Consider the following 23,961-nt stretch of genomic DNA (forward strand, 5'->3'; position numbering starts at 1 on the left):
AGCTTTCGTACATCCGAATAGATTAATTTCCGTATAAAGCTGCTACTTGTTGGCCTAACCATCTTAGAAGGGCATGCCGGCCATTTCTGACATACGAGACTTATTTTTACCACATAACCGGATATTGATTCCTTGTTATGAGAGGACGGTCCTTATGGGATTTGATACCCAGTCCTATCATGTGGAACCGTGTATATCTAACTGTAAAATAGCAATAGAAAATAGCACATTGCTCAGATCATTCTATTCTTCAACGGCCAACACACTTTTAAAAGTCGACACTTTATATTCACCAATCAAGTGTGGTGAATTTTTCGATCATTAACATCGCACAGTGAGATACACATAGTACAAATTGAACATTTTTGGGGTGTATTTTTCCATTTAAAAAAGCATCATTAATTGTACCGCACAGCTAAAAAAAATTGTACAGCTAATATAATTGTGAAAAGATTTATGTTACTCATCTATTTTATCATAGTCCTTTTTTGAGGTCGAAAGTAAAAGTTGTCCGAAAGCATGCTTTATGTGCGACGTATTTTTGTTTCACAAACTGTCAATTTTACACCGTGCACCCCGTCTGCAAAGGTTGAATCGTTCGCTTGTAAACAAATCGGTGCGATAAAACGGAACGCGTGAAACAAATCAAAACAATTCTATGTCTGGAAGGAAGCAAACATGGACCCTGGTACATTGTGAGTTTCTCTAGCGCATTGTTTGAGGCAGTCAAAAGTGATTTATAGTTGCCGTCTGTTTGCTCTCCGCATTTCTTTGTAGTGCACAGGATTTCTTCTGTCGGCTATGTGCAGCGGAAGGCATTGTAATACACCCGCTCTTCTCACCGGGTGACAATGATCCCAAGGACGAGCTGGTGCGAATGATAGCGGTGCTAACGTCGGTCCATCTCGCACAGACGGATGACGCTGGGGCGGTCATATGTGACAAATGTTTGCAAATGTTGGACCTATTTTGTAAGTTTCGCGAAGAGTGCCTGAGGCAGGATGTGCTTATTCGAACGAGAAGAACACTGCTCGCTGAGCAGGTGGAAAGGCAGCGACAACAGCAGCTGTTGTTACAGCAACAGCAAGGTCCAGCTGTAGTGCAACCGACGGTCGATGTGAAGCTGGAGGATGATGAGGATGATGGAGCGCATGTTGCGCTACCGATAATAACGGACGTGCCGGAAGAAATTATCTGCACCCCGACACCACAGTTTACCGATGCAGTAGAATGCAAGCAGGAAACTGAAGGACCGGAGGAAACGCAACAGATTCTTGTTACGCTAGATCCGGTACCGCTTGCTGTAGTTGGAAGTCCACCACTCTTGCACCCATACGGTGTCGCCCATGACAGCATCATTAATTCTAGTCTTACCGATAGCTCTTACTCCCTGTCCGGTTCGACACTGATCGCACCGACCGAAGCGGTCGGCATCATGGTTCCGAGCCATCCAATATCACCGGAAGGATCGTGTACGATTGTTGGTAGTTCGACGATAGGGGAATCGGGGAAAACCTCTCCAGTACTGCCGCGGCGAAGCAAGGCTAAGATAAAGCCAAACTTCAAAAAACCACCGCCCGGTTGCGAACAGTGTCGGGAAAGCTTTGCCACGTACTACGAGTACGATCAGCATATGAACCAACAGCATGCATGGGACAAAACCAACCGTTGCTCGTTGGCTTGCGATCCGTGTCAGATGAGGTTTACCAAGTCGTACAATTTGAAACGCCACATGTACGAGGTACACGGGGAAGTGCCGCAAGGACTGACGGTAATACCGTGTGAGCATTGCGGGGAACGTTTCCTGCGCGGTAACATTCTCGAGCGACACATCGCCAAGGTGCATCGGAGCAAGAACAAACTGAAAGCCTGTGCCATTAAATCGACTTAGATATGCCATGAGTGTTAGCGGAGCTAGGAGAACGCGAGTTAAGATATTAAGCTACTGAACTGTGAGAATCATACATGACGCATCGTCAAAAGAGGATATACTACTACAGTAAGACTAAAATTAGAGAGTGATACTACGTTTCATACCAGTATTAACGTTGAAGGAAAATCTCAACCATTTTATGGTAGGAGCTGTATCAGAGCGAAACATTTGCGAAACTCCTTCAATAAAATGATCTCCATCGCTACAAATATTTTATTTTGTATAACAAACTTACAACGACACAGGGTTTTTGCTTTAGTAACGTTTTGTAACCGAAACAGGTGATTAAACTCTATGCTCCTTCTTTCAGTTGCACCTATTTCCGGATTCCGCTTACGATGTGAAGATGAGCTGGTCGTGCGGATCGGGACCACTTAGTCTTATATCTCGCATGTTGTACAGTATCCAGTCGAGGTAAATGGCCACATTGGTGTAAATATCGGGCACCGTAGCATCACATTCCCGTGCACCGAACGAAAGAACCCCCTGCAGAAAGTGACGTTCCCTTCGGCCAAACGCTTGTACCGTTTGCAGCGATGAACCGGAAACCATTCGCTCGCAAGGCCCGGTATAGTTGGCAGGTACGCTGATGGCACAGATTTGCGTGTGACTTTTGCGCAGTGGATAATTGATGGCATTGTAACGCTCCTGACAGTTGACCGAGTTGAGATAGGTCGGAGTACTAGCAACGACCCGATCACCAGCAACGGGGAATCCTCCGAGCGTGAAGGCGGTCGGTTTGTAGCTACGCAACGCGACCGTAACCGGCAAACAAATGGGTCTGACATTCGGCTGGCTAATGTTGGCCGGTCGGCGAAATTCAATCAACGCAAGATCATCCGTGATGCTAAGTTGGTTGTAATCCGGTCGTATTATAATTCTTTCAATCGCAAGTATCTGAACGGGTGGAGCACAAACGGTAATGCCGTTCCGTTCAATGCAGTCCGTTTCTGTCGATCTGTCGTAATCACCAAGCCGAACGGTTCGTCTGTGGATTAAAAAGGGGAATTTATCAAGTGAACCCATGAATTGTTCCCGCTTAATACTTACTCCATCCCATCGTTACGAAAGCAGTGAGCGGGTCCCACGGCGTACCATTCGCTAATTAGCGTGACCTGACAAAATGCTGTGGGTTTCTTCTGTCCAGGAGCAAGCATTTCCACCAACCCGATCCACGGGTAAGCTAAGAAGCTATCGTTTGTCCCGTTCGTGTACGGGCTGATACCGCAGGTATTAAAGTTAAGCAGCCGCAGCTTCGGACTGCTGTCCACCAGGAGCGGATCTTCACGAACGGACGCTAGCGTTGGGTTGATAAACTGTGCGACCCACTCGCGATACTTGGCCACATCGGTAAACACGGTGTACTTGGTACCATCGCACAGTCCGATGTTTTCGCGCAATGGCATAAATGATACCACACCGCGCACGTACCAGTTGTCGGAAAATTGGAAAAACATACCACCCCCACTGTCGCCATTGCACACACTAACGCCTGCCTTCCCACCACCACAATACATACCGGCGGTCAATGTTGAACCGTATGCGACACGATCACTCTGGATACACGTCCAGGAATCGACCACCTCGATTGCAGCCTGCCGTAAATAATCCGACACACGATCATGCTCCGTCAGCCCGAACCCCACTACCGTGCCGTTTCGGCCCACGATCAGCTCGTGGTTTGGTTCCATATTCCACAGACAGACGGGTTGGATGTAACGCGTCATCGTAATGTCGGTAGCGAGCCTAATCAGCGCTATATCGTCGGCGACACTGTCCGGGCTGTAGCCCGGATGTATGATGAGCTGCTCTGCCTGATGTTCCTGCGAGCGTGTGCTCGCTTCCGACAGCTGATTACGACCCACCTGAACGGACAGCCTGTCCAGCTCGATCCGTCCACTTGAGGTGTACAGACAGTGTGCCGCTGGAATGGTAAAATGGTAAGCAGCGTGATCACTGCATAAGCTGCAGCATATACATACCGGTCAGGATAGTATTTCTGTCGATGATCGAACCACCGCAAGCGTATTCGAAATCTTGACCCTGCCGGTGATAGATGGCGGTATGCCACGGCCAATGGCCTTCCTTCGTTTCGGTACCGTGCTGCACCAGAAACACGGTTTTTACCTTGCGTTCACCGCATTCTAGCGGGATTGCTTGAGCGATCGTTGTTCTAAATACGCACGCACAGAAGACCGCAATCAGCACAGTAAATCCCCGCATTATGCTAATTAATCATGGGTGAATCCCCGTTGAAAATGAAGTGATTGTGTTTGTTTTCTTTTAAGATTAAGATTGTTACTGCTTTTGCCGTGAGCAGTGCAGATCTGTCGGTGGCAACGTTTAAAGCGGAACTAAATTCTCTCCATCGCGCTGATTGGCCTTTTTATCAACGGCAATTTGGAGTGCTCATGCTCAGCTGGAAAGATTGCTATACCTCGAACGATGTCCGAACAGCTGAGAATGGAATGGTCGCAAAGAGCAGTATGAAACAGATGATCAACTTTATAGACTCATCATCATCATCAGTGGCCCGCTCACGGTTGAGCATGTTATGTCGCAACATAGCACGTTCCAGAGCTATGTTGAAGAATAGGTGCATTCGAAAGGATAACATAGATATTTAGCAATCACAGATGGATCCATGATGAACAGAACGGTAACTTACGTTTTACTAGAATTCCGCAACCCCGGAAGAACTTCAATCCTCGGTTGTTACCGGATCTTTATGGATTATTAACATGTTTGTCTGAGTGAATTATGATCAGTTCAATTCACAGCCTCCACTCGCAGATGATATCATGCTACTAACACGTAGCATTGACGAATCCCTAACATCCTTTTATCCCGCCCAAGAATAACAAAGCACCTGTGGTATAGTAACAAATTGTACGATCATATAAAAACTGGTGGCTTGCCACATACTGCGTTCATCTCATTGGTTTTGCTCCCCTGTTTGACTACCATTCGACTAGCACTAGCTACAATTGTTTTCGCTCGATGTTGAAAGGCAAGGGAAAATAAAAATTAGAAATAAGATTTAATCGCCTTGAGGAAAGATTATGTATTTCACTCTCTATTTGTAAATTAGAGCGCTCTGCAGCTCTACAACTGTCAACTTAAACTTAACGAAACCGATCGCGTTTCTGTTTATGTACTTGTGTCCACTACCCCCATGACAGAATGTCATAACAAAACATTTCGCGCGTGTTTTCGCGGTCCGCAACCAACAAGATGTGATATACAAACATAAATCGCTGTTATCGGACGCGTACTATTTCCCTTTGCCGTGGTGCCGTCCGTCTTGTGTGTTGAGTATGTTGTTTCATCTTGCGCAGCTTGCCTCTATGCAGTGGCAAGTGTTCCGCGAGGGTTAAGTGTTTTAACCGTGTGATCGGCTGTGTTGTGTTTACAGGTACTTTTTTAGCGCAGCTGGTTTCCGTACAGTGGAAAATGCCCCGATGGTATTCGACAGTTCAGTTTAAAGCAGCTGGCTTCCGAGCATTGGGAAATGTTCCAGCAGCGTACGGCGGTTTGGTTAGTATACGTGGGTGTCTCGAACAATGGAGGCAAACCCTGCAGGGTGCGTTTTTGCTCCTTTATTTATGCAGCGGTTTGCATGCTTCGTACGCGAACAGCGGGCAATTCAAAACAAACGAAACTTAAACGCACAGAAAATCTTTGGTCGCGAGAATTCGGAAATTAGTTAACCAGAAGTTAACGGGAAATCTTGTTCACGGTACCACGAACAATATCGCGGATTTCGGATTAGTTTCCTTTAGAGTTTGTGCGCTGTTGAAATAGTTACCGCTGGTGGTTATGGTTGTGCGTCGAAGAAGAAAGATTTTTTTTATTTTCGCCTTTATTTGAGTGAGTAAGTTTGAGCGCGATCGAGTTGCAACAATCAAACATGCAATTCGTGAAGTTATTGCTGCGGTATAGAAAGGTAAGCTAATAGACACATTCTTCTGATCTTCAATATGCGGCAAATCCTGGAGAAGTGGATGGAGCAGTAGCTCCCCTGCTACCTTTGAATTCATCCAAAATCGACACACTTCTGTATATTTCTCTCTGTATATTTTGCTCCCCTTAAAGCTAGGAGTCCTCGCGGACGCTTAGTTTGCTTCGAAGGTCTTTGCTACCTTGACTTTAATTACCCGTGCGTAAGATAGTCAGTCCTGCGAACAGGGTTACGGTCCGAATTTGATTTGAGTAATTGAAAATCTGTAGATCTGTAATTGCATTTGTCGTGATCTACGTAAGGAGTTTCAACACCAACTGTTTGTATTTCGAAACTCAAATACTAATCACGAATGTTTTCTAGAATCCAGTCTACGTAGCTGGCCACGTTGGTGTATACATCCGGATAAGCTTCTCCACATTTCATTGGTCCGAATGATGAAATTCCATACAGGACATAGCGACTATTGCCTTGCACTGGCTGCACAAGCTGTAATGGTGCTGCCGACAATGGTAACTTGCACTCTGGCCCGTATGGTCGCTTGACGCATATCTGGCGTGATGTTTTCTCGAGCAAAACCGCCCGATCGGTGTACAGCTTCTGACATTCGATCGAATCGACAATCTCGCGTAGTGACCTTTCCAGCAAGTTGCCACTAGAGCCAACAGTCCACGTAGACAGTGTGTAGTGTGTTGACTTTTGACTGCGCAACTCACTCGTCACTGGAAGACAGATCGGCTTCACATTACTCTGACTTGTGTCCGCTCGGTCTCGCAGTCGTATAAGTGCAATATCGTTCGCGTAACGTGGTTTTTTGTAATTCTCATGCGCGATCGCCGACTCAATGCGTAGTGTTTGAACTGGAGGCGAACATATCATTTCTCCATCCACCTGTGCACAATCCGTCATCGTGTCTCTATCGTATTCTCCTAGTCGTACGGATAATCTGCAAAGAAACATAAGCGTTAGCGCTTCACCGAAAGAGTAAATTTGTTCATCCCAATCTATACGCACATGGTATATCGCCAAGGTAAGTCGCTAACGCAAAACGCCCCAGTGATTACGTAGCGATCGCTTATTAATGTCGCTTGACAAATCGTTCTCTTTTCAAGTGTCTCGGTATCAATTATCTCCAATAGACCCACCCAAGGATATCCTAGCAGAACAGGCTTGGAGATTTCATCCCTAATGGCGTACGGATTGGCACCACAGGTGGACATCGGCAACAACTTAATTTTACTATTGTTGTCCTCATTTATCACAACCGGTTGACCACCCATACTGCGAATGTTTTGCTTAATCCATGTCAAGTACTTTGCCACATCGCTGAACACGGTGTGTTCATTCGTGTCACATATAATCGTATTTTTACGGGGCTTCGTGAAAGATACTACGCCGCGAATGAACCACACACCATTGTACTCAAAGAATAAACCTCCACCGCTATCACCGTTGCAGGCACTTATTCCATCACGATTTCCAGCACAGAACATATTAGATGTAAGCTGTGAGGCAAACACTTCGCGGTTGCTTTCGATGCAGGTGATGGCGCTAACGACGGGAATACTAGCTTCACGAAGTGTGTCGGAAGGATGATCAGTCCCATCAATTCCGAATCCGATCACCATACCCCAAGAGCCAACGATCGCGTTCTGATCATCACCTCGATTCCACAAGCAAATCGGTTGAATGTAATCGGTATACGTAATGTCGGTTGCGAGCTTTATCAGAGCAATATCGTGTTGAATACGGTTAACGTTGTATTCTGGATGTATGACCAACTCGAACGCTTCGTGTTCTTGTGCGCGGTTGCTAGCAACGCGTAGTCGATTTCGTCCAACTTGCACCAGAAGCCGCTCTTTTGCTATAACTCCATTCGACGTCGTCAAACAGTGAGCCGCTGCAATTGAAGATGAGAGAGACGCAATGACGGGTTTTGTATCAAAATCAGGTTTATGTCTGGCTTACCCGTTAAAACTGTATTTTGATCCAGGATTGTTCCTCCACACGCGTAGATGAATGATCGATCTTTGTTGTGAAATAGTGCTACGTGCCAAGGCCAATTACCATCCTTTGCTTCAGTACCGTTAACAATAAGAAAGTTTACCACCTTCCGTTTGCCACAGCTTTGTGCTAAACTTGAAGAAATCACTAGCAAAAGGCACAACACTATCAGGGCGATTACGCCGCACCTTACACGAGTCATCCTGTATATGTGATAACCTTTTTCCGTCGACGGTCAGAGAAAAAATGATGTCTTATGTTCACTTCACTAATTCACTTCACAAACTTCACTAATACACCACCAATATAAGCACGTCCACGAACTTCAAGCTGCCAGCTGAAGATGAAACTGAATCCGGTTGCTTTTGATGCAAGGCTATTTATTGGGGACATATGGGTTCCTGAAGAAGCGCGCATTTCGCTATCAAATCAGATCGTTGGTCATGGCATTTGTGCGTGAAAACTGATAACGAATGAATTAAAAATTTACACTTTTCATTATTCTACACTGTTTGCACAGATTATTTGAAAGCATACAAAGCGTTATTTAGTGAATATTTTGGCAATTTCTTTGTGAATTATTTTGATAATGTTAAAAGCAAAAAAAGAAAGGAGAATGCTGAACCCGTGTGTAATTGTTCGGAGTGCTCAAAAGACCCACTTTCGAACCACTGGAGTTTACCGGGCGAAGTACGGTTTACGGTTTTGTTTACCAATATTAACATATCGAGATGCTTTGTATTTTTAGTGTTCGGGTAATCGCTTATTTAGGATAGCGAAGCCGTCGGCCTTTGTTGTGAGTTGCATTTTTGGATATGTTGAAATCGTGTTTATTACTTGTCCTTTCCTGTTGCAATGTTTATGTAGGTACATCCTGCAGATTTGAACCTAAGTTGGACATGCGATCCTAAATAGCATCCTGTTCATTTAAAACGGCGTTCTGTTGTTAACTAGGATTCTATTACATTTCCCTAACGTTTGTCCAGCCTGGAAGGAGACAGTTTTTCTTTGATTGTCCTGAATTCCTCACGCGCACGTTATGAATTTTGTTGCGTTTGTAACATCGTGCTGTTGTACTGTTTGGGGGGGGGGGGGGCTACTTTTTTGAAAAGTTCTGGTCGGGTGGTTAAGGGCCAATCACATAAATCAGCAGGCTGTCCCGAAACTCTACGGTTTATAATTCAATAAGGATTCGAGAATCTTCAGACTGGAGATTCAGAGTCATTCATTCAGATCAAAGATTCATTGAGATTCATGAATTTCAATCAGATTCATCCAACACTAGATCAGTGGATTGGTGTATATTGGTGTAACTTTCCTCTCTAATGTGGAAGACTAGAGAAGATGGATGGACAGATGGCTTCGCCTGTCGATATTGCAACTAGAGAGCTAGAATTTTACTTAAGAAAAGCGAGAACCAACAAGAGAGACAAACTTTTCTAAACATTCACTCATAGAAACATTTTATATCTCTGGATTCCTCCTATATTATCGGGCGTAAAGTGTCCGTTCCGCCCACTGTTTCGTCTCTGAACGTGATATGAACGATGAATACTTCTAACTTAATACTTTCTCTCAGTATATTTTGCTCCCCTTAAAGCTAGGAGTCCTCGCGGACGCTTAGTTTGCTTCGAAGGTCTTTGCTACCTTGACTTTAATTACCAGTGCGTAAGATAGTCAGTCCTGCGAACAGAGGTACGGGCCGAATTTGATTTGAGTAATTGAAAATCTGTAGATTTGTAAGTGCATTTGTCGTGATCTTCGTTAGGAGTTTCAACACCTACTGTTTGTATTTCGAAACTCAAATACTAATCACGAATGTTTTCTAGAATCCAGTCTACGTAGCTGGCCACGTTGGTGTATACATCTGGATAAGCTTCTCCACATTTCACTGGTCCGAACGATAAAACTCCATACAGAACATAGCGACTATTGCCTTGCACTGCCTGCACAAGCTGTAATGGTGCTGCCGACAATGGTAACTTGCACTCTGGCCCGTATGGTTGCTTGACGCATATCTGGCGTGATGTTTTCTCGAGCAAAACCGCCTGATCGGTGTACAGCTTCTGACATTCGATCGAATCGACAATCTCGCGTAGTGACCTTTCCAGCAAGTTGCCATTAGAGCCAAAAGCCCACGTAGACAGTGTGTAGTGTGTTGACTTTTGACTGCGCAGCTCACTCGTCACTGGAAGACAGATCGGCTTCACATTACTCTGACTTGTGTCCGCTCGATCTCGCAGTCGTATGAGTGCAATATCGTTCGCGTAACGTGGTTTGTTGTAATTCTCATGCGCGATCGCCGACTCAATACGTAGTATTTGAACTGGAGGCGAACATATCATTTCTCCATCCACCTGTGCACAGTCCGTCATCGTGTCTCTATCGTACTCTCCTAGTCGTACGGATGATCTGCAATGAAAAATATGCATTAGAGCTTCACCGAAAGTGTAAATTTGTACATCCCAATCTATACGCACAAGGTGTATCGCCTAGGTAAGTCGCTAACGCAATGCGCCCCAGTTATTACGTAGCGATCGCTTATTAATGTCGCTTGACAACTCGTTCTCTTTTCTTGTGTTCCGGTATCAGTATACTCTAACAGACCCATCCAAGGATATCCTAGCAGAACAGGCTTGAAGGATTCTTCCCTACTGACGTACGGATTGGCACCACAGGTTGACATCGGCAACAATCTAATTTTACGACTGTTGTCCTTCTCTATCACAACCGGTTGACGACCCGTGCCACGAAGGTTTTGCTTGATCCATGTCAAGTACTTTGCCACATCGCTGAATACGGTGTATTCATTCGTGTCACATATAAGCGTATTTTTACGGGGCTTCGTGAAAGATACTACGCCGCGAACGAACCACACACCATTGTACTCAAAGAATAAACCTCCACCGCTATCACCGTTGCAGGCACTTATTCCATCACGATTTCCAGCACAGAACATATTAGATGTAAGCTGTGAGGCAAACACTTCGCGGTTGCTTTCGATGCAGGTGATGGCGCTAACGACGGGAATACTAGCTTCACGAAGTGTGTCGGAAGGATGATCAGTCCCATCAATACCGAATCCGATCACCGTACCCCAAGAGCCAACGATCGCCTTTGGATCTTCATCCCGATTCCACAAGCAAATCGGTTGAATGTAATCGGTGTACGTAATGTCGGTTGCGAGCTTTATCAGAGCAATATCGTGTTGAATACGGTTAACGTTGTATTCTGGATGTATGATCAACTCGAACGCTTCGTGTTCTTGTGCCCGGTTGCTAGCAATGCGTAGTCGATTTCGTCCAACTTGCACCACAAGCCGCTCTTTTGCTATAACTCCATTCGACGTCGTCAAACAGTGAGCCGCTGGAATTGAAGAGGAGAGAGAGACGCAATGACGTGTTTTGTGTCAAAATCAGGTTTATGTCTGGCTTACCCGTTAAAATTGTATTTTGATCCAGGATTGTCCCTCCACACGTGTAAGTGATTGATAGGTGTGTGTTGTGAAATAGTGCCACGTGCCATGGCCAATAACCATCCTTTGCTTCAGTACCGTTAACAATAAGAAAGTTCACCACCTTCCGTTTGCCACAGCTTTGTGCTAAACTTGAGGAAACCACCAGCAAAAGGCACAACACTATCAGGGCGATTACACCGTACCTTACATGAACCATCCTGTATATATGATACCCTTTTTCCAACGACGCTCATAGAAAAATAATATCTTAAGTTTAAATTGGATTCATTGGAGAGATCCTAAACAAAAACTTTACTGATATACCACGCAATATAAGCACGTGCGTGAACTTCAAGCTGCCAGCTTATTGAGCAGCAGCGATGAAACTGAAACCGGTTGCTTCTGATGGCTATTCTTGGCGTTACATTGACCTTGGCAGAAGATCGCTCTTTTTGGGGCATACATTGAGCACTCTCTTGAGACAGAGCGTTGTTGTTAGAAAACACTCAACATGGAACCATTTGGGCAGCAACAACAGCAGAAGAGAATCGTTCACAGGGCGCAAAGCTCGAACGGCCTTGTAAGGAGTACTACAATTCCACCTTAGGATGGGATCAGACTGAGGAGTGATTCAGGCCGTGGCATCCAACGTTGTACCCTTTCTCCTTGTGATCAGCGGATTGGTGTATTCCACTGTACAATGATAAACGGTGAAGATTAACTCTATTATCACAACTCTCTTCTCTATTGTGGGAGAAAAGAGAATATGGAACGGCAGATTGGCTTCACCTGTCGATATTGGAACTTACCGCTAGCGAGAGCCAACCGAGTCTCTGTGGTAAAACATACGGAACGTATCTTGTAAACGTCAATCCTGATAGCTGATTTTTTTTTTGTACAATCAGTATACGAGAACTGCAGTATCGTACAACGATGCTTTACAATGTGTAGGCAATTTAATGAGCATTTTTCTCTCCTGGACATCAAATTTGACTACTCTGTGTTTTAAAGCTAGGGATTTAGAATCGTACGCACTTGCCGTAAGGTATGAATTATCTATAATTTATGTACAAATAGAAGAGTAAAGGTTGTACGTAGTGTCAGACCCACAAAATTCTCAAAATAAATAAGAAAACAAGAAGATTATTTCTTACAACCTTTATGATCAATTTAGCGACAAGAAGTTCCTTACTACCTTTTACTGAGGACACAACTGGCGCGTTAAATTGTATCTTGATATATCAGCTGTTGCCTTGGCTTTAAATGCAAAGATGCTGTTGCGTCCTATAACAAAGAGCACGTTCATCAGTTTTCCATTTCAAGTTTGGGCCTCTATCATGTGATAAAGCGAGAAGTGTAGTGTAGTATATTCTAGCTTCATTGAAGTACTATTTTACTAATATTTTTCCGTTTCCGTTTCCGTGGCCGTTATGCTTTTCCTAGGCTTTGCTATCATTTTTCAATGTTTTTTAGAATCCAGTCTACATAGCTGGCAATGCTTGTGTACACGTCTGGGAAATCAAAGTCGCAGTCATCGGGTCCATAAGATAAGAATCCATGCAGAACATAACGACTTTTTCCATTTAGTTCCTGCACAAGCTGTAAAGTAGCCCCTGTAGTTGGCAACTTGCAATCTGGGCCGATTTCATGTTGCTGCTTCATACATAATTGGGATGTCGTTATCTCCCGGGAGTTGTTGTGGTACGATTCCTGGCACTCGGTCAAATCGATAACCTCACGTAGCGAGCTTTCTAGTAAGCTGGTACCAGGACAAGTTACCCACGTTGTAAGTGTGTAGTGGGTTGACTGCTGATTGCGAAGCTCACTCGTTACTGGTAAACAGATCGGCTTCACATTAGGTTGGCTAATGTCCGCTGGGTATCGCAGTCGAATAAGTGCAATGTCATTCGCCATTGTCTGGTCATTGTAGTTCGTGTGCGTGATCACCGAAGCAATCTCTCGTATTTGGAGCGGAGGCGAACATATCATTCGACTATCCACTACGGCACAGTCCCTCGTTTGGTCCTTGTCGTACTCTCCCAGCCTTACGGATGATCTGCAATGAAGGATAACCGTTAAAACTGAAACAAAAGTAAGGATACTTTCCAGCCAAAGTATACGCACAAGATGTATCTCTTAGGCATGTCATAAATACAACTCGCACTGGTTATAAGGTAGAATTTACTTATTAATGTCGCCTGGCATAAAGTCTCATTGTGTGATGTATACTCATCACTATCATCTGTATCTTCAGTATACTCCAATAGAGCCACCCAAGGGTAACCATGCAAAACCGGCTTTAAGGATTCCGACCTGTAGGGATACCTATTGCCACCGCAGGTGGACATTGGTAGCAATTCGATTTTTTTGCTGTTTTCATTCTCAGTCGGTTGACCATCCGTTTCACCCATGTGTTCTTGAATCCAATTCAAATACTTCGCCACATCCGTAAACACGATGTATTCCGTTGTGTCAGTTGTATTCGTTTCGTCGCGATACTGTTTGAACGACACTATACCGCGAATGTACCACGTGTCAGTGTAGTTGAGGAAAAAACCACCACCGCTATCACCGTTGCAAGCATTGATTTCCTCACGATTGCCTGCGCAGAACATATCTGAGGTAATGAATGTTGCTAATATGTCCTGTTTGCCTTCGATGCAGATATCAGTGGCAACGACGGGAATGCTGGTCTCACGCAACGTATTGGTAGGATTATTCGTCTCATTAATGCCGAATCCGATCACCGTGCCCCAAGAGCCAACGATCGCGTTCTGATCTTCACCCCGATTCCACAAGCATATCGGTTGTATATAGTCGGTATAGGTAATGTTGGTTGCGAGCTTTATCAGAGCAATATCGTGTTGGTTAGTGTCGCGGTTATAACCCGGATACACGATTAACTCGAGCGCCTCGTGTTTTTGTGCGCGTTTATCAGCTACGCGTAGTCGACTTCGTCCAACTTTCACTATGACGAGCTCCACTGCAATACACCCATTCGCCGTCTCCAAACAGTGAGCCGCTAGAATCGTATAGTTGGAAGACGCAGTGAACGATACGGGTTATAAACACTTGTATAGGTTTCTTACCGGTTAAAATTGTATTCTGGTTCAGAATCGTTCCACCGCACGTAACTGAACCAGACCTTTTGTCATAGATAGCTGCGTGCCATGGCCAATAGCCATACTTTACTTCGGTACCGTTTACAACAGAGGAATTGAAAACCTTTCGTTCGCCACAGCTTTGTGCTAAACTTGAAACAACCAACGGTAAAAGGCACAACGGTATCAAGGCAATTCCGCAGCACCTTGCACGTCCCATTCTGTACGTATGATAATCTTTCTCTGTTTGTATTGGTACAACATTAATGTTTCACGCACAAATCTTCCTAATGCTGTGCACTCACTAAACAACTATGCCTCTGAAGGCATGCGCGTGTGCTACGACCTAGTAACTTGTTTAAGAGCAACAATGAAACTAAATCGCACTACGTGCGATGGCCATCTTCAAGCCATATTTTTGATTGGCCATACCAGATGGTCGCTCTCTTCCAGGCAGATAATAAGTGATCTTTTGACAGAGAGATAACGAGCTATTTTTAAAAAAAAACATTCGTTATAACTTTGTTATATTGCTGTAATGTTTTCTTGTTATCACGTTTTTGAAATAAAGAAAAAAACACATTTACTTACCAGTCACTAAAACCGCGTTGCGATAATGACCTGTTCCAGGAATATTCTAAATCACTTACGGTCAAGGGTTATTATTTGCCTATGCAGCATTGTTGTTTTTCCCGGGCTTTTTCGGGGGCTAATGCCATAACTTGCACGTTCGTTCATAGACTTGCGAGTCTATGTCGAAAAACACTTCCAAGGATTTTCCTGATGTCTTGGAGCGAAGATCATTATGATTAACATGAAGCAATTTTTTTTCTATTTACAAAGATCGTCTTGCTACAAATATAAAAAAAGTTTAATTTAATGCTTTTGCCTGTAGTAAGTTTAAAACCTTCTACTGGTACAGATTTTGTTTTGTTTCCTTCCCTTATTCGTCTCGACAAACTTGCATCGTAGTGCCAAGAACAATTGGCTGGATACTGCTAAGGAGCTTCTGCTCATTGACCATACACATTTTTGTGTGCGGATGAGTGCTTTCTTCGATCTGTAACTTAATTATTACAAATTTATTCGCATTTGTTACCTGATATTTATGATATTTTCGAGGGATATACGATGTAAAATTTACTTTTATTTTTTTTCCTACCAACGGCCAGGCCGAATTAAGATATTTATTTTCAAATTTGATGACTTTAAATTCCCCGTTAATAATATAATCCCATTCAGTACCATGTTATAAATTTTATTTGATTATTTGTATTATTATTATTTCTGATTCATATTTCTGACAAAATTATACATCCGTTGTAGGTATGTTGTTTGAATAACCCGGCGTGTGTCAGCTCGGTGGTGTATATGGTAACGAAACCGGTGTGTTCGCAACACTGTGCTTAATGACAATCCTGCCACCGGTAAACAAAATCAAGGAAGGTTAGAAAGGGCAGCCCAAATATCGCTTGAACAGTTCTAACTTTGGCGGTTCATATTTCGGAATGTAACCTCTATTCTTCTATGTTTTCTAGAATCCAGTTTACGTAGTTGGCCACGTTGACATGCACGTCTGGGATATCCACGTCACAATCCTCAGGTGAAGTTGACAACAATCCATACATAACATAGCGACTTTTTCCTTCCACCGTCAGCAAACGTTGTAGTGTTGCCCCTTTGTTTGGGAATTTGCAATCTGTGCTGCTTACCGGCAACTGTTTGATACATATCTGGTTATTCGTTACCTCTGTCGAGAATTGGAGTTCGTTGAACAGCTGCTTACATTCTCTCAAGCTTATTACCTCGCGTATCGACCTTAGGAGTAAGCTGCTACAAGGACAAGCAGTCCACGCAGTCAATGTGTAATGAATTGACTGCTGATTGCGAAGTTCATTTGTTACTGGTAAACAGATCGGCTTCACATTCGATTGACTAGTGTCCGCCGGGTCTCGCAGTCGAATAAGTGCAATGTTATTCGCAAAAGTCTGGTTATTGTAGTTCTTGTGCGCGATCACCGTATCAATCTCTCGTATTTGGAGCGGAGGCGAACATACCATTTTACTTCTTACTACAGCACAGTCCCTCGTCTCGTCTTTGTCGTACTCTCCCAGCCTTACGGATGATCTGCAATGAAGGATAACCGTTAAAACTGAAACAAAAGTAAGGATACTTTCCAGCCAAAGTATACGCACAAGATGTATCTCTTAGGCATGTCATAAATACAACTCGCACTGGTTATAAGGTAGAGTTCACTTATTAACGTCGCCTGGCATAAAACTTCTACAGGCGGTGTATCGTAATCCTCATTGGATTCAGTTTCATCTAAATACTCTAGCAGAGCCACCCAAGGATAACCAAACAGAACAGGCTTTCTGGATTCTGCCAAGCGGCCATACTTATTGGGACCACAGGTGGACATTGGTAGCAATTCGATTTTACGATTTTTATCTTTTACTGACACTGACTGAACTGCTTTTGTTGGTTGAGCTGATACTTTCGTTTTACGCATGTTTTGCTTGATCCATTTAATGTACTTTGCCACATCCGTAAATACGGTGTATTCCTGCGTGTCACATAAATAACTCCCTTCGCGATTCTTTGTGAAAGACACAATACCGCGAATAAACCAGGTGCCATTGCGATTGAAGAATAAACCTCCACCGCTATCACCGTTGCAGGCACTGCTCCCATTACGATTGCCAGCGCAGAACATATCAGAGGTAAGGTGGTTGCCAAACACTTCGCGGTTGCTTTCGATGCAGGTGATGGTGCTAACCACGGGAATACTAGTTTCACGAAGTGTGTCGGAAGGATTATCGGTCTCATCTCTACCAAATCCGATCACCGTACCCCAAGAGCCAACGATCGCGCTCTGATCTTCATCTTGATCACACAAACAAATCGGCTTAATTGCATTGGAGTAGCTAATGTCAGTTTCCAGCTTAATCAGGGCAGCATCATGTTTAATAGAACCTATCCTGTACTGTGGATGCACGATGATTTTCATCGCTTTGTATTCTTTCGCGTTATTGTTAGCAACGCTTAAATGAATTAATCCAGCTTTTACTATGAAATTCTGCACTTCGATAATCCTATTCGACGTCTTCACACAGTGAGCCGCTGGAATCGGAAAGTAGAGACGCATTGATGGGCTTATTTCATTAGCAAAATTCAAATGCAGACACCTTACCCGTTAAAACTGTGTTCTTGTCCAGAATTGTTCCTCCGCATGAAAAATTGAATGATCCACCATTTTTCTGAAATAGTGCCGCGAACCATGGCCAATAGCCTTCCTTTGCTAGGGCACCGTGCACAACAAGGCGATTTACAGCCACTCTCTTGCCACAGCTTTGTGCTAAACTTAAAGCAACCAACGGTAAAAGACACAACGGTATTAACGCGATCGCCCAGCACCTGACACGAGCCATTCTGTACCACTGATATCTGTATTCACACCAAATTTTTGTCTTACGCACAAATCCTAGTTATGTTGGACACTTTCCAAACAAATACACCTCTGAAGAAGCAATTATGGGCGCTTCAGCGTAGTAACTTGCTGAACGGCGGCGATGAAACTGAATTCGGGTACGTTCGTAGACCATCTTCGAGGATAGGTTGACGATGATTGTTATTCGCTCTCTTGCAGGATTAGATAATGAGCATTCTCTTAAAAAGCGTTGAGCATTTTTTCGATGTTAATTAAAACATGCGTTATCACTTATTGCCTTTTTTCGTCATGTCGCTGTTCTGTTATCGCATCTTTGATTTAAATTATATACGTATAAGATGAAATACAGCATTCATCTGTTTCTATTGTTCATATTTGCTTTTGTCGTTGTGATAGGTGCATTTTTTTTTGCTCGGTTAGAACGGCCTGGCCGTATCAAGACTTATTTTACCAGGATAGTCCGTCCTTGCTACGGGGGGACGGTCCGGATGGGATTTGAACCCGGTATGGCCGTGTGGACGGGCGCCGTTTATCATATGGACCACCGGGCCGCTATGGACCATAGATTACCGGGATACGTGCATGTTGTTTATAGAAAACGCAAAACGTTGTTTCAAAGAGAATGTAAAAATGTTTGCATACGGTGATGGTAGAGAGAACATTTCACCTTACCACCAACGGTCTGCGATAGGAAGATCGGCTTGTCTGTCTTCTGTATTTTTTTTTTTACAAATTGGCATTATTGACGTTATTGTGGATTTCTTCGTTCTTTTACTTAGCCAGTGAAATTTGCTTAATATAGTAGACAAGTATTTTAAAGCTAAATAAAAAAACGGTGAATCAGCTGTTATTAATTAACACATTTGTGCAGTTTTACACGTAAACTTGGGTGTTTTTTGGTTATGTTAATTTTACCTCAATTCACCATTTAATTTATTGGTAAATTAAAAGGTAGAATCCTTACAAGCACGGCGGGTTCTAAGGATCATCTTTGTCGGAGTGTGTGAGCAGGGCGTGTGGAAAAGGAGGGCTGGGATGCCGGACTCATGCCCCACCAGGAAGATGCTCGTCAGCGACCCGTTCGGCACGAGACGTAGAGGAGCACAGCGAGCTCGTTAGCTGGATCAGATGGAGTCGAACCTGTCGGAGATCAGATGCAACCGTGGATGGAAGACTGCAGTCCTAGACCGAGTTTCCTGGAAACGGTTCATTATGACGTGATCAACCCTGAGATTAAAAATATGAAAAAATGACACATACACTAAGGCAAGAACAAATGCAAACAAAACATTTTGAATCCATTTTCCAATTATGGATTGTTTAAAACCATACAAAACTCTTATTTCTCGCATGAATTTTCGGAAGCCATGAAGCTGCTGTTGCAGCTCAGGAGCGATTGATTTAGCTTGCCGAAGCTTTATTACACCAATTGCTAGTTTAGTAGATCGCACTGGAAAAGCACCAAAGGATGGAAAGGATTTTTGAAACAAATTTTAAATCGAACCGTCATAGCTGTAACCATTGAAAACTCGAGTAACCAATAAAGACAGTTTAGTGAGCTGTTCCGCCTTGTAGTATGTTCGATCCAACATTGATGACCTCGACATGATACTCACTTCGATTGCACGGTAATCGAAAATGTAATTCAACAATCTGCTGCACGTCAAAATGATCACAGAAACACTGGCGGAAGGTGTCATAAATACCATTGCGTGAAGTGATGGTATCGCATCATAATATGGATTGTTAGTATTTACTTCACACTTAAAGGATCAACGAATATTCTTCCGTACAAAAGACTTCACTACGTAGAGCGTTATGGTTAATTTATAAACGATTTGTCAGAAGACACCTTTTCGTTTATAGACGAGAATGTTTTTAAATGGAACCATTATTTCGACTATTTGACGAATATATCTGGCTAGATTAAACGTATAATAAAATATCAATAAATCAATTGTTCGATAACAATTGATATGCTTTTTAGTTTTATGTCGAATTTCAAACAATAGCTGACGATTGTGATACGTAACCATTTGCAGCGATCATTCGATATATATATATATATATATATATATATATATATATATATATATATATATGTATATTTAAACTCTGGCTCGTTGCTTTTCTCCGTTGCTTCGAGTGCTGCAAAATGAATCTACTACTCTTGTATATTTTCTAGAATCCAATCTACATAGCTGGCCACGTTAGTGTACACGTCTGGATAGAGGGCGCTGCAGCTCTTTGGTCCGTACGATAACACTCCATACAAGACATAGCGACTATTGCCTTGCACTTGCTGCACAAGCTGTAGTGGAGCTGCTGAGGATGGGAACTTGCATCGTGTGCTGGATTCCTGTTGTTGCTTGATACATATCTGACGTGACGTTTTCTCTAACGGGACTGACCGGTCTGTATACAGCTTCTGGCATTCGATCGAATCGATAAGCTCGCGTTCTGCTCTTTCGAGCAAATTGCCACTAGAACCAGAGCTCCACGCAGTTAGGGTGAAGTGGGTAGGTTTCTGACTACGCAGCTCAGTTGTCACTGGCAGACAGATCGGCTTCACATTACTCTGACTTGTGTCCGCTCGGTCTCGCAGTCGTATCAGTGCAATATCGTTCGCGTAACGTGGTTTGTTGAATTCCGTGTGTGTAATCACCGACTCGATGCGTAGTGTTTGAACTGGTGGCGAACATATCATTTCCCCATCCACCTGTGCACAGTCCGTCATCTTGCTCTTGTCGTACTCTCCCAGCCGTACGGTTGATCTGTAATAAACGAAAATCGTTAGAACTTGGCCGCAAGTGTAAATTTGCTCATCTCAATCTATACGCACAAGGTGTATCGCCTAGGTAAGCTGACAATACAGTGCGCCCCAGTGATTAGGTAAAGATCGCTAATTAATGTCGCTTGACAGATCGTTTTCTTTTCGCGCGATCCAGTTTCGGTGTACTCCAGCAGACCCGTCCAAGGATATCCGAGCAGAACCGGCTTATAAGATTCTTTTCGGCTGGAATACGGATTGGCACCACATTTGGACATCGGCAACAACTTAATTTTACGGTTATTATCCTGCTCTATCACAGCCGGTTGACGACTCGTACCACGAATGTTTTGGTTGATCCATGTCAAGTACTTTGCCACATCCGTAAACACGGTGTATTCATTCGTGTCACATATAAGCGCATCTTGACGGGGCTTCGTGAAAGATACAATACCGCGAATGTACCACACATCATTGTATCTAAAGAATAAACCTCCACCGCTATCACCGTTGCAGGCACCGATCCCATCACGATTGCCAGCACAGAACATATCCGAGGTAAGCTGCGTAGCGAACGCTTCGCGGTTGCTTTCAATACAGGTAATAGCGCTAACAACGGGAATACTAGCTTCACGTAATGTGTCAGAAGGATTATCGGTCTCATCTCTACCGAATCCGATCACCGTACCCCAAGAGCCAACGATCGCGCTCTGATCTTCACCTCGATTCCACAAGCAAATCGGTTGAATGTAATCGGTGTACGTAATGTCGGTTGCGAGCTTTATCAGAGCAATATCGTGTTGAATATGGTTAACGTTGTATTCGGGATGTATGATCAAATCGAACGCTTCGTGTTCTTGTGCGCGGTTGCTAGCAACGCGTAGTCGATTTCGTCCAACTTGTACCACAAGCCGCTCTTTTGCTATAACTCCATTCGACGTCGTCAAACAGTGAGCCGCTGGATTTGAAGAGGAGAGAGAGACGCAATGACGGGTTTTGTATCAAAATCAGGTTTATGTCTGGCTTACCCGTTAAAATTGTATTTTGATCCAGGATTGTCCCTCCACACGCGTAGATGAATGATCGGGCATTGTTGTGAAATAGTGCCACGTGCCATGGCCAATAACCATCCTTTGCTTCAGTACCGTTAACAATAAGAAAGTTCACCACCTTCCGTTTGCCACAGCTTTGTGCTAAACTTAAAGAAACCACCAGCAAAAGGCACAACGGTACCAACGCGATTGTGTAGCACATTACACGACCCATCGTGTTCCTCTGATAACCTTACTCTGGCTGCGTGCACACAACATTAATGTCTTACACACAGATCTTCCCTACGATGGGGAATTCCCAAACAAAAACGCCTATCGAAGAGCACGCACGCAACTCTCAGGGTGGGAGCTTATTGAACAGCAGCAAAGCAACTGAAACCGGTTGCTTCCGATGGGCATCTGCGAGGTTAGGTTGCCATGATTGAAGATCGCTCTCTTCTGGACAGTTAGCGAGCACTCTCTATGGAGAGAAGATGAGCAAGCAGGGATGAGCAACCTTTTGTATTTAAATAAATATGCACCATCACTAAAACGCATAGATGAAGATTCACAACACTTATGGAGTCGTTTATCCAGAAGCATCGATGCGGAAATACACCAAGGGTTGCTGACTGCCTACTGATCACATTGCTTCCTGTGAAAAGTTGCATTTCCTGCAAAATGCAACCATGTCATCGCCAACTTGTAGAGTCGTCTCTTTTTCACTATGCAGCAACTAAGTGTTGTTATTACCGTGTCAGCCTACTCAGAAATGGCAAGTCCGTCGTCAAAAATACGATTCTAATGTAGGCTGAACTACTGCTGATGAAATAGACTGATCTAATGAAATTAATTGGTTTAAGGACGGCCTCAATCGCTTGGCTCACCTCATGGAGTGAGTTCGGGATATCAAGGTATGTACCTCAATCTTGAGAGATAAACAAAGGTACGCTAAATAAAATGTTCCAGTGCGTTAAGTACTACTGCTCAAATGAGTGCTTGGAGCATTGGAGCTCTAATGGGCGCATCCAGTGAGCGCGTTGAACATAACTCGTGGAATGAGTGCAAGACCTCGAACGATCATGTCGAGCGATAGAGCTCAAACGCGCGATTTCTCTTGAATTTTAAAGCACATTCATCTCTCTACCTCTACCCTCTATTTGCTTTGCTTTTCGCTGTTTACCCATATGTAAGGATTCACTACAATGACAAGTAAAGTATTATCATGCCTTTTGAATTACTCTACTTGGACAGAGGAATCGTCGTAATCTCGCATATTGACTTGGAGTCGTAGGGTTTAACCGTCAAGGCCGAGAAACAGTACGGCCGGAATTATGGATTCGATGGGTGCCAATCCACCGCATCATCCATCCATCGCATCTGAATAATATTAATGGTCCCTAAACGACAGATTAGTATTTTTTTTACTTTCTTATATTAAATTTGCATTTATGAACAAACTATACTTCTTCATAAAATCAATTACTTTGTCTACATAAGACAAAACTGTCACAACATCCATCAAAATAAGGTTTACGTGTTAAATTATTCAATACGCTCCCACCTCATCAGTGCCTCAGCATTAAGAAACGTTTCCCAAAATTCTCGCTCTAACGTAACATTACATTTAGTTTAAATTAATTAATTCCGATTCTTTCGAAATTACACATCCTTAAGGGATACAGGGTACAAGCGAGTGTCATTTCTCCAACGCATTTTTTTTAATCTTCTTTCATAATTTCACGACTTCTGTCATGGATTCCTTATCGTCGAAATCCTGAACGAGAAAGTGTTTCACACCTTCTATTTGCTTTCTAATTATGCACGAAAGTGTTATGTAAATTTATACGTTAGCCCCGTCCCGAATACTTAGCTAGCGAAGGGGATGGTTCGAAAGTAGATGGTGATTTGTGCACAACCGCGTGTATGCTAACTTCAGTCGGTAGAAGATCAAACAGCATACCTGATGGTAAGTAATGCCACAAACAACCGCTGATGGATGTGGAACTCGGGTGCTGTTCCAGCTTACGGGGGTGTCGCTATAGTCTACATTCTTCGTTCAGCACGTTAGCATTTGTAAATCGATTTTACTACCGGTATGATTCATCACTCAGAAAGCAAATTGCCTTATGTTGGGGTTTGTGCGATGCAGCAGAAAATTGCAACCAAGCAATAGGTACAGGCAGCTGAGATAGCGTTGTTTTGACCGTCCTACGACGAAACGTTACGAGCAAGTAGCGAACTCATGGTTTC

General features: G+C 43.6%; 5 protein-coding genes across 9 annotated transcripts in view; 2 read left to right on the plus strand and 3 right to left on the minus strand.

Moving 5' to 3' along the window:
* Positions 1-93: 93 nt before the first annotated feature.
* On the plus strand, positions 94-2,166 carry LOC125775224 (uncharacterized). The gene is made up of 2 exons (XM_049445829.1): positions 94-695; positions 778-2,166. Exons 1-2 carry the CDS (start codon positions 679-681, stop codon positions 1,889-1,891), a joined length of 1,131 nt encoding a protein of 376 aa, XP_049301786.1. The 5' UTR covers positions 94-678; the 3' UTR covers positions 1,892-2,166.
* A 6-nt stretch (positions 2,167-2,172) lies between these two features.
* On the minus strand, positions 2,173-5,001 carry LOC125775219 (serine protease easter-like). 4 transcript variants are annotated; one of them, XM_049445812.1, is made up of 5 exons: positions 4,898-5,001; positions 4,602-4,802; positions 3,916-4,390; positions 2,984-3,857; positions 2,173-2,921 (listed from the first exon to the last, which is right to left on the minus strand). In XM_049445812.1, the coding sequence occupies exons 3-5, from the start codon at positions 4,154-4,156 to the stop codon at positions 2,267-2,269; spliced, it is 1,770 nt and encodes a 589-aa protein (XP_049301769.1). In that variant the 5' UTR covers positions 4,157-4,390; positions 4,602-4,802; positions 4,898-5,001; the 3' UTR covers positions 2,173-2,266. The 4 variants fall into 4 exon arrangements, with proteins under 4 accessions (XP_049301769.1, XP_049301770.1, XP_049301771.1 ...); XM_049445813.1 differs by having other exon boundaries at positions 4,859-4,990; XM_049445814.1 differs by having other exon boundaries at positions 3,916-4,160; positions 4,602-4,989.
* Positions 5,002-5,742: 741 nt separating this feature from the next.
* The window catches only part of LOC125775215 (polypyrimidine tract-binding protein 1), a 308,123-nt gene continuing 289,904 nt past the window's right edge, over positions 5,743-23,961 (plus strand). For both annotated transcript variants that reach the window (XM_049445790.1, XM_049445800.1), the window contains exon 1: positions 5,743-5,879. The gene's annotated coding sequence lies outside the window, so the exon portion shown is untranslated. The remainder of the gene's footprint in view (positions 5,880-23,961) is intronic.
* LOC125765259 (uncharacterized) lies at positions 5,751-22,458 on the minus strand. Its single transcript, XM_049430193.1, has 12 exons — positions 21,706-22,458; positions 21,399-21,635; positions 16,652-17,342; positions 15,976-16,583; positions 13,681-14,377; positions 13,020-13,411; positions 11,335-11,604; positions 10,379-11,264; positions 9,708-10,310; positions 7,863-8,032; positions 6,909-7,794; positions 5,751-6,840 (listed from the first exon to the last, which is right to left on the minus strand). The coding sequence occupies exons 1-12, from the start codon at positions 21,941-21,943 to the stop codon at positions 6,237-6,239; spliced, it is 6,282 nt and encodes a 2,093-aa protein (XP_049286150.1). The 5' UTR covers positions 21,944-22,458; the 3' UTR covers positions 5,751-6,236.
* LOC125775220 (polyserase-2-like) lies at positions 11,612-14,929 on the minus strand. Its single transcript, XM_049445815.1, has 3 exons — positions 14,445-14,929; positions 13,480-14,377; positions 11,612-13,411 (listed from the first exon to the last, which is right to left on the minus strand). Exons 1-3 carry the CDS (start codon positions 14,674-14,676, stop codon positions 12,808-12,810), a joined length of 1,734 nt encoding a protein of 577 aa, XP_049301772.1. The 5' UTR covers positions 14,677-14,929; the 3' UTR covers positions 11,612-12,807.

The sequence above is a fragment of the Anopheles funestus genome, chromosome 2RL (assembly GCF_943734845.2).
Source record: "Anopheles funestus chromosome 2RL, idAnoFuneDA-416_04, whole genome shotgun sequence".
Taxonomy (NCBI): domain Eukaryota; kingdom Metazoa; phylum Arthropoda; class Insecta; order Diptera; family Culicidae; genus Anopheles; species Anopheles funestus.

Excerpts from the sequence above, each read along its gene's own strand:
- LOC125775219 (XM_049445812.1), bottom strand. The coding sequence starts at position 4,156 with ATGCGGGGATTTACTGTGCTGATTGCGGTCTTCTGTGCGTGCGTATTT. Across the intron at positions 3,858-3,915 it reads CAGAAATACTATCCTGACCG|CGGCACACTGTCTGTACACC; the intron begins GTATGTATATGC and ends TTACCATTCCAG. Across the intron at positions 2,922-2,983 it reads TTTCGTAACGATGGGATGGA|ACGAACCGTTCGGCTTGGTG; the intron begins GTAAGTATTAAG and ends TTTAATCCACAG.
- LOC125775220 (XM_049445815.1), bottom strand. The coding sequence starts at position 14,676 with ATGGGACGTGCAAGGTGCTGCGGAATTGCCTTGATACCGTTGTGCCTT. Across the intron at positions 14,378-14,444 it reads CCAGAATACAATTTTAACCG|CGGCTCACTGTTTGGAGACG; the intron begins GTAAGAAACCTA and ends ATACGATTCTAG. Across the intron at positions 13,412-13,479 it reads ATGCCTAAGAGATACATCTT|ATCATCCGTAAGGCTGGGAG; the intron begins GTGCGTATACTT and ends CCTTCATTGCAG.
- LOC125765259 (XM_049430193.1), bottom strand. The coding sequence starts at position 21,943 with ATGGGTCGTGTAATGTGCTACACAATCGCGTTGGTACCGTTGTGCCTT. Across the intron at positions 8,033-9,707 it reads CTAGAAAACATTCGTGATTA|TTTAGCACAAAGCTGTGGCA; the intron begins GTATTTGAGTTT and ends GATTTCTTCAAG. Across the intron at positions 6,841-6,908 it reads TTACCTTGGCGATATACCAT|ATTATCCGTACGACTAGGAG; the intron begins GTGCGTATAGAT and ends GTTTCTTTGCAG.